The sequence below is a fragment of the Puntigrus tetrazona genome, chromosome 22 (genome assembly GCF_018831695.1).
Source record: "Puntigrus tetrazona isolate hp1 chromosome 22, ASM1883169v1, whole genome shotgun sequence".
In the NCBI taxonomy this organism is placed as follows: Eukaryota; Metazoa; Chordata; class Actinopteri; order Cypriniformes; family Cyprinidae; genus Puntigrus; species Puntigrus tetrazona.
Window position 1 is genome coordinate 8160318 of NC_056720.1, and position 7021 is coordinate 8167338.

At 34.7% G+C, this 7021-nt stretch overlaps 1 protein-coding gene across 1 annotated transcript; it reads right to left on the reverse strand.

The window, feature by feature from the left end:
- Positions 1-110: 110 nt before the first annotated feature.
- Positions 111-6651, reverse strand: LOC122328182 (inaD-like protein). Its single transcript, XM_043223885.1, has 9 exons — positions 6622-6651; positions 6003-6302; positions 5745-5817; positions 4864-4960; positions 3143-3220; positions 2986-3057; positions 2256-2433; positions 1884-1994; positions 111-293 (listed from the first exon to the last, which is right to left on the reverse strand). The coding sequence occupies exons 1-9, from the start codon at positions 6649-6651 to the stop codon at positions 126-128; spliced, it is 1107 nt and encodes a 368-aa protein (XP_043079820.1). The 3' UTR covers positions 111-125.
- Positions 6652-7021: the final 370 nt, after the last annotated feature.

Consider the following 7021-nt stretch of genomic DNA (forward strand, 5'->3'; position numbering starts at 1 on the left):
AACTATTATTAAAATGATGTTAATATAAATTATAGAATAAAATTTAAAGATTCATTAGGACACATTTTTATTTCTCCACTTTCAAATCATTACGCACACTAAATTTACAGCTCCAGCTGCATCTGTCAGGATATGTATATTCCCGCAGGATTTGGGTTGAGAAGCCCAGAGCTGAAGGTTAAAGAGTCACAACTCAAGGGTGAGCTTGTGCAGAGCGCGGGCTTGCAACTCACCTGGGCGACTTTCCTCTTAGCCTTGTGCTGTCTAATGCTGGAGGCCATCACTGAAACAGGCTGCGAACACACACGCGCACACACACACACACACACACANAGATTTGTGAGTTCCCAGATCGGGGCTGAGAGCAAACAAAATCAATTATCCCAGACAGAGAAAGACATCAATCATTGACATCCCGTTAGTGTCGCTATTGCTATTGAAAGCATCCGATCAGGAGGGATTAGCACATGGCACGGGACGTCCTCCGTTTGTATGGATGTACCTAACCTGCAGCGCATCCAAATGAAGGCCAGAAAAATCATTATGTTATGAAACAACTGCTTTGCTTCGCTGCCTTGGGGTCGACACGGACAGCTCCAGGAAGAGCTTCTGCTCTTAAATCACACAGATCATTAAAAACACAGCTGGAGGCCTGTATGCTGCTCACATATTGTTGCCACAATATTGTGAGGCAACAATCATCCAGTAGGTCTCTAGTAATGCACATTTCCAGCTCACTTCCTATATTTGACAGCTTTTCATTATTTAACCATTAAGCTGAATGGGCAAAGCCACTTAATTGGCTGCCAAATGGTTTTTGTTAATGGATAATAAACACATTTTTAAATAAAGTCATCTGAGTATATATGTAAATAAATTATTTATACACAATACAATTTTAATTACAAAATGTAAATATTACTATTACGGTTTATAAATTATTAAAAAAAAATTATAAATCAATGGATGAACATTATTGTTGAATAAATAATATGTTTTGGGGCATTTTTAAGTAATCTGAGTAAATATGAAATGTGTATGTATTTATAATTATTGAATATTATAGTGATAGAATTACAATAATTGAAATGTTTAAAAACATTACAATGCTACTGATATACACATTATAACTACAATAAAAACCTTTGTTTATGCAATATTTTTCTGTATTTAAGTAATTTGAGTAAATGTTATGTACATGTAAATATGAGTGTGTTTATATATTACACAAACATGATGTGTAATATATAAATACACAATTGTAATTATTAAATATAATGTAAATTTATCACAATAATTTAAACGTTTAATAATATTACGATGTTAAATGTACATATACATGTGTGTGTACTACTTAGGAAATTGTATAAAAGTTTAATAGTTTCAGTAATTGGAGTAATTTTTATTATTAATACACTATTATTATGATTATTATGCATTCTTCATAGAATAAACATTTTATTACAGTATCTAAATATTATAAATTATGATATAAATTCTAATAATATTAAATATACATATTTGTATTATTAAAATACATATTTTTATTGATTTTGATGTTTTTGTGGCTCATTGTTTTTTCCTCAACGATGCTCGCAGGCACAGTGAAAAGATGCAAGAACAACAACACAGAAGCACATCATGGAAAAACACCAGCGACCGCAAGCAATGGCACGAGCCTCAGCAGCGTCAGGAAGTGGCTCAAGAGTGCAGCGTCATTTACCAGCCCTGAGTGGAATTAATATTGTTCAACTGGAAATGAATTGGCCCCATTTTCATAAATGAGAGCACTCAAGCTTGAACGTAGAGGGGGGGTGGGGAGTGTCATATCTGAGGTGCACAGAGGCAGCAGGAGATGATGGCGTTTTAAATGGCAGGTTTACCCGTGGAGTGGAGGACAGGCTCTGCACGATGAAGACCACGGGACTGGAAGCTGCTTTGATAGCCTGCACTGCCTCCTCATGGCTGGCGTTCTGCAAATCCACTCCACAAACCTGTTTTTCGCAGAGGACGGAGGGAGATAAGAGGGGATTTAAAGGGGACTTGCATGTAAAAGCAGGATTTTCATAAAGTAGGTTATTGAGAGCATGATGCACGTAATAATAAGGTCATTTAATCTCAATTAGAGCCATTTCTGCTGTCGCGTAAGCAGATTTATGGACAAAATATAGACTCTGTAATATAGAAAATGGCCAGGAAGCAGGAATATATGCAGCTATATTAAGAGCAAGCGTGTCTGAAGGTGTCTCTCAGACCTGTAAGATCTTGTCTCCTGTTTTAAGGGCACCCGTGCGTCCAGCTGGGCTGTCTGGCAGCACCTGTTTGATGAAAATGCCCTTTAGTTCCTCGCCGTTCTTCAGCCTCTTTATAACCGTGCGGCCGCCCACTATGCTGATACCCAGAGACTCCTCCGGCTGTGGCAACACCTCCACCCTGAGAGCAAAAATAAAAAAAGATTTGATTTATTGTCAATATAGAAAACTGAGCTACATTAGCAGATAAAAGAAAAGAAAACCTGCATTTTCACTTTTGAATTTTGTGCATAAAAGGTGATCTACAACAATAATAATAATAATAATAATAATAATATTCTTATTCCTGATTAAAATGCCCTGCATCAATAAACCAACATTTGGCTTATCAACTTTATGAACTATATTTAGAACTAGATACATTTGACTTGCAAAAAACAGAACAGAAAATTTGAAAAAAAGTTTGAAAAGCTTAAAAGTTTAAAGTAGTTTTGAAGATTAAGGTTTGGCTGTTTTAAAAGGAATACAGTCATAAAAAAAACATAAAACATAACAGAAAAATAGACAAAGACAGATAGATAGATAGATAGACATAAATAGATATGAGTTACTCATTTTAACCATATTTTTAAATAAATGTTAGGTTATGGAACATATTACATTATTAAAACCTTTCTGTGAACGTACTAGAATGTCCCATGTTGAAGTATGTTTATACTGTATGGTGTTTTACCTGCGAGGCGGACCCCAGTGGCTGAACGCGGGCGTCTCCTCACCTTCTCCCTCCTCTCTTTCAGGCAGATCACTGCGGATAACACATTTAATGTATAGTCGAAATAATAAGCATCATTCTTCAATTTACCATCAAATTCCAAAAAGTTGATTTCTACCTGTTGCCTTCCCTGCCTGAACCGGCTGCCCCCTGGTTTCTTCTCTTCCTGCTGCGAGAGGAAGTGCGCTGTGCAGACCTGCAGGGAGAAACAAGCATTAGAGAGCTACATGTATTGCCTGACAATATTACACACATCAGGCTTACGCAAACTGAGATCACGCTCACATCAGTCATCTAAGAGTCTGAGTTCACAAGAGCAAGCTAAATTATTTCTTAAATATTTCACCTGATTAAACAACGAAAACAAATCCATTCCAGTGTAATATCAGGGAAGAATAAAGTATGAATAATGGATAAAAAAGAGTGGAGAAAATCACAGGCATCCAAAAATGTTTTAAATCAATATTTTAATATTTTAAATCAATGCCTTCCTTTCTGTTCCTATTAAAATCGACTGAGCTAAAGCGTACAATTAAAGCATATAATTTTGAGTTGCACAAATTGAAAAGAAGATGCTCTATAAACACAAATTATAATAATAAAACATTAGAAAAACAATACATTTGTTAAAATACATTATAGTATTATTTTAAAATGATAAAATACATTCTACACTAATAATGTAAACACTTTACAATAAGGTTCATTAGTTAACTAATTTGAGCATTTACTAATGCATTATTCAAATCTTTAGTTTGCTAACGTTAGTTAATGCACTGTAAGCTTACATAATGAACAATTGTATTTTCATTAGCATTAACAAAGATGAATGCTGTAATAAATGTATTGTTTATTGTTTGTTCATGTTTGTTCACCTTATTGTAGTGTTACCCTAATAATAATAATAATAATAATAATAATGATGAGTTATTATTTACTATTATATTTACTGATTTACTGTCATTTAACTGATGTTATGTGTGTGGCGTTTTAAAAATGTTATAAAATTAATATTTTTCATTTTTTATAACAGTAATTTTCATAATTTTGCACATTTTTCATAAATGCTTTCATATTAAATATGTTTTAATATATTATGAAACATTTTCACAGTAATTAATTTTCAAATATTTTTCATACTAAATAGGTTTCATTATATAATAACATATTTATTTTCACAGTAAATGAAATAATTAATTAGATATCATTTTCCAAAATCATGTGCCCAAACACACACACACACAATTTTACACTGCTGTCATAAACAGCTGGCTCAACAGTCTCAGCTGTGCTTCACACCAATTTGACACCTTTTATTGTGTAGTTTAAAACGGTGTTTTATATCCGTTTCTCACTTTTCCTCAATTTCTCTACCACACCTGGGTTATAGCGCCATGTTAGCACAGATTATCATAATTATCTCATTTTCATAATTAAGTAAAGCACAATCACTTTCCAATACTTGTAACATATGTAACATTTTAAAAAGCATAAATCTCTAATTATTAACACCATCACAAAACAGTTTGTTGAATATTTTATTTTATATACATCTTCAAAATTCTAGTTTTGTACCGGCCCTTGTTAATATTTAAGCGCCACATCTGTCCAGCAGGTGGCGTTATAGATCTATTAGAAAACATCATCACCGTAATTAAATCTCCACAGGGCAAGGATCCCAAAACTTTCAAGTCATAATGTCTGTGTGTTTTTTAAATGTCACTTGCTATCTGCAAGTGTATAAATAATAAACCAAGGACAACATGTCAATAAATAGAAGCTCGTTGAGTGATGCATAAAACACATGTTTGTGTGTGTTTATTACAGATGGAGACTCACTCAGTGTCTGTGTCAGTCAAAGTAAGTTCTGAGCCTTCGTTTCTGGAGTCAGAGTCTGCCTCGCTGTCTGCCGCCTCTATCCACGTGGCCGACTGACCTGAGAGCAGACGTACAAAATGTCAAACTGCAAAGAACTGCAGTATATTAATACACAAATAAAGCCATAAAAGATAATTATAAAAAGATATAGTTCTACAAATCGTTCTCAATATTAAAGTACGGAAGCGTCCACACCACAACAACGACGATGAAGGCGCAGGGAAACGATATCGTTGGAATCATTTTCAGAGCGATTTTTTCCAGCTGATAAATGATTAAAAACTTTGACAGCCAATCAGAATCCGTCCAATTCTCACAAGCTGGAGAATTCAAAGCAGCACATGTGTGTGTGTGTGCTGAGAATAAACAGACAACATCCTTCGCTGGTGTGGACGCTGATCTCATTCATTATAGTTATCTTTAAAAGGAAAAATTATCTTATTAATTGCGCACTCTCATGTCGTTCCAAACCCATGAGACCTGAGATGTCTTCAAAAACACAAATTAACAGAACTTGATGAAATCCAAAAGCTTTCTAAACCCTCCATAGACAGCAACACAACTGATGCGTTCAAGTCCCAGAAATGTAGCAAGGACATAATTAAAATAGTCCATGTGACATCAGTGGTTTAACGGTAATTTTACGAAGCTATTTTGCGCTTATGTTGTAGCCTCATAAACTTATGCTTGAACCACTGATGTCACATGGACTATTTTAACTATGTCCTTACTACTTGTCTTGGTCTTCACTGTGGAAGTTGCGTTGCTGTCTATGGAGGGTCAAAAAGCTCTCAGATTGCATCAAAAAAAGGGAGCTATCCCTTTAAAAGACAAACACTCACTGAGGGGAATTTGCGGGAGCTGCAAGTGAATCTTCTCGAAGCTTGTGCAAAGCTCAATGTCCTCTTCTGTGAACTGAACAACAAGTTTAATACAATTTCTTTTATTTTGCTGTATATCTTGAAAATTCTTAATAACGAACACCAAAACTATTTTCTAGACCTCTCATTAATTTAGTGCATTCATTTGTATGTAATTTTGTTAGGTGTATGGTATTATGCGTTACAATGGATGAATAAAATAGTATTTGAATTTAAAACCTGTTCTTGTGTATCAGGTTGAGTGTTGAACTGATAGGGGCTGTTGGAACTGAAAGACGGTGTTGGTTCTTCCCAGGGGCGAGACTTCTCACTGAAGTATGAAGGCAGACTGTCGACCTTGGGGCTCTCTTGATCCTCCATCTCCTGCTCTTCATCATCTTCATCTACAGCCATCTCTCGCTCCAGGCCAGGCAGGAGTTCAATGGTGGTGAGAGGAGAGGCGTAGCGTGGCTCAGCATCCAAGATAAGCTCCGGCTCCTCATCCAGATCATCAGATAACACAGAGCCGTTTCCAAAGTCCTACGCCATCAAAAAAATGATGTTTTATTGTTTTTTTCAACATGTTTGTCACACAAAGCTGAGAACATGCGAGAAGAGTTGTATGAACGATGTTTATATTTTAGTTTATATTTATGTTTTAACTTAAAATAAATCCAACATATTTATATGGAAAAGAGCAGCTTGAACATTCTACCAAACATCTACTTCAGTGTTCCCCAGAAGAAAGTAAATTAGAATTTGAGTGAATTTAAACAGAAATAGACCTAAATTTGCAGTTTCAGGTAAAATGCTCCTTTAACACTGATAACAGTACATAATTTTTTTTGTGAAATCTGACCCTGCAACCTCCTGGCAACCAAGCAAACATTTTGACCCATAGGGCTATAAATCAACCTAATATAAACAAAAAAGTGCTAAAAGTTTAATCTTTAGTCAAAAAAAAAAAATCCAAAGAGCTGCATTAAACTCAGTCTAAGCTTGTTAAAACTAGTTCAAGATTACTAAACTAAGTCTAAAGTCTTTTAGGTTCATATTTATATAAGTTGTGCTCAAGATGTCACGTTTAGTTGATTTTCAGCGAACTAGTCCAAAAGTACTAAACTGTTTAAAAAAAAATAAAAAATTTTATATATTTGTATAATTTGTGCTCAGAAATCTAATCTTTGGTTGATTCTTAGCAAACTAGTCCAAGAATGTAACCAACCTCAGTCTAACTTTGTACTACTTTCCAAGGAGAT

Coding starts and splice junctions, on each gene's coding strand:
- LOC122328182 (XM_043223885.1), bottom strand. CDS start 6,651: ATGTTTGCTTGGTTGCCAGGAGGTTGCAGG. Junction 4,961..5,744: donor GCTCCCGCAAATTCCCCTCA/GTGAGTGTTTGT, acceptor GTCTGCTCTCAG/GTCAGTCGGCCACGTGGATA. Junction 2,434..2,985: donor CACTGGGGTCCGCCTCGCAG/GTAAAACACCAT, acceptor TTTTGCTCTCAG/GGTGGAGGTGTTGCCACAGC.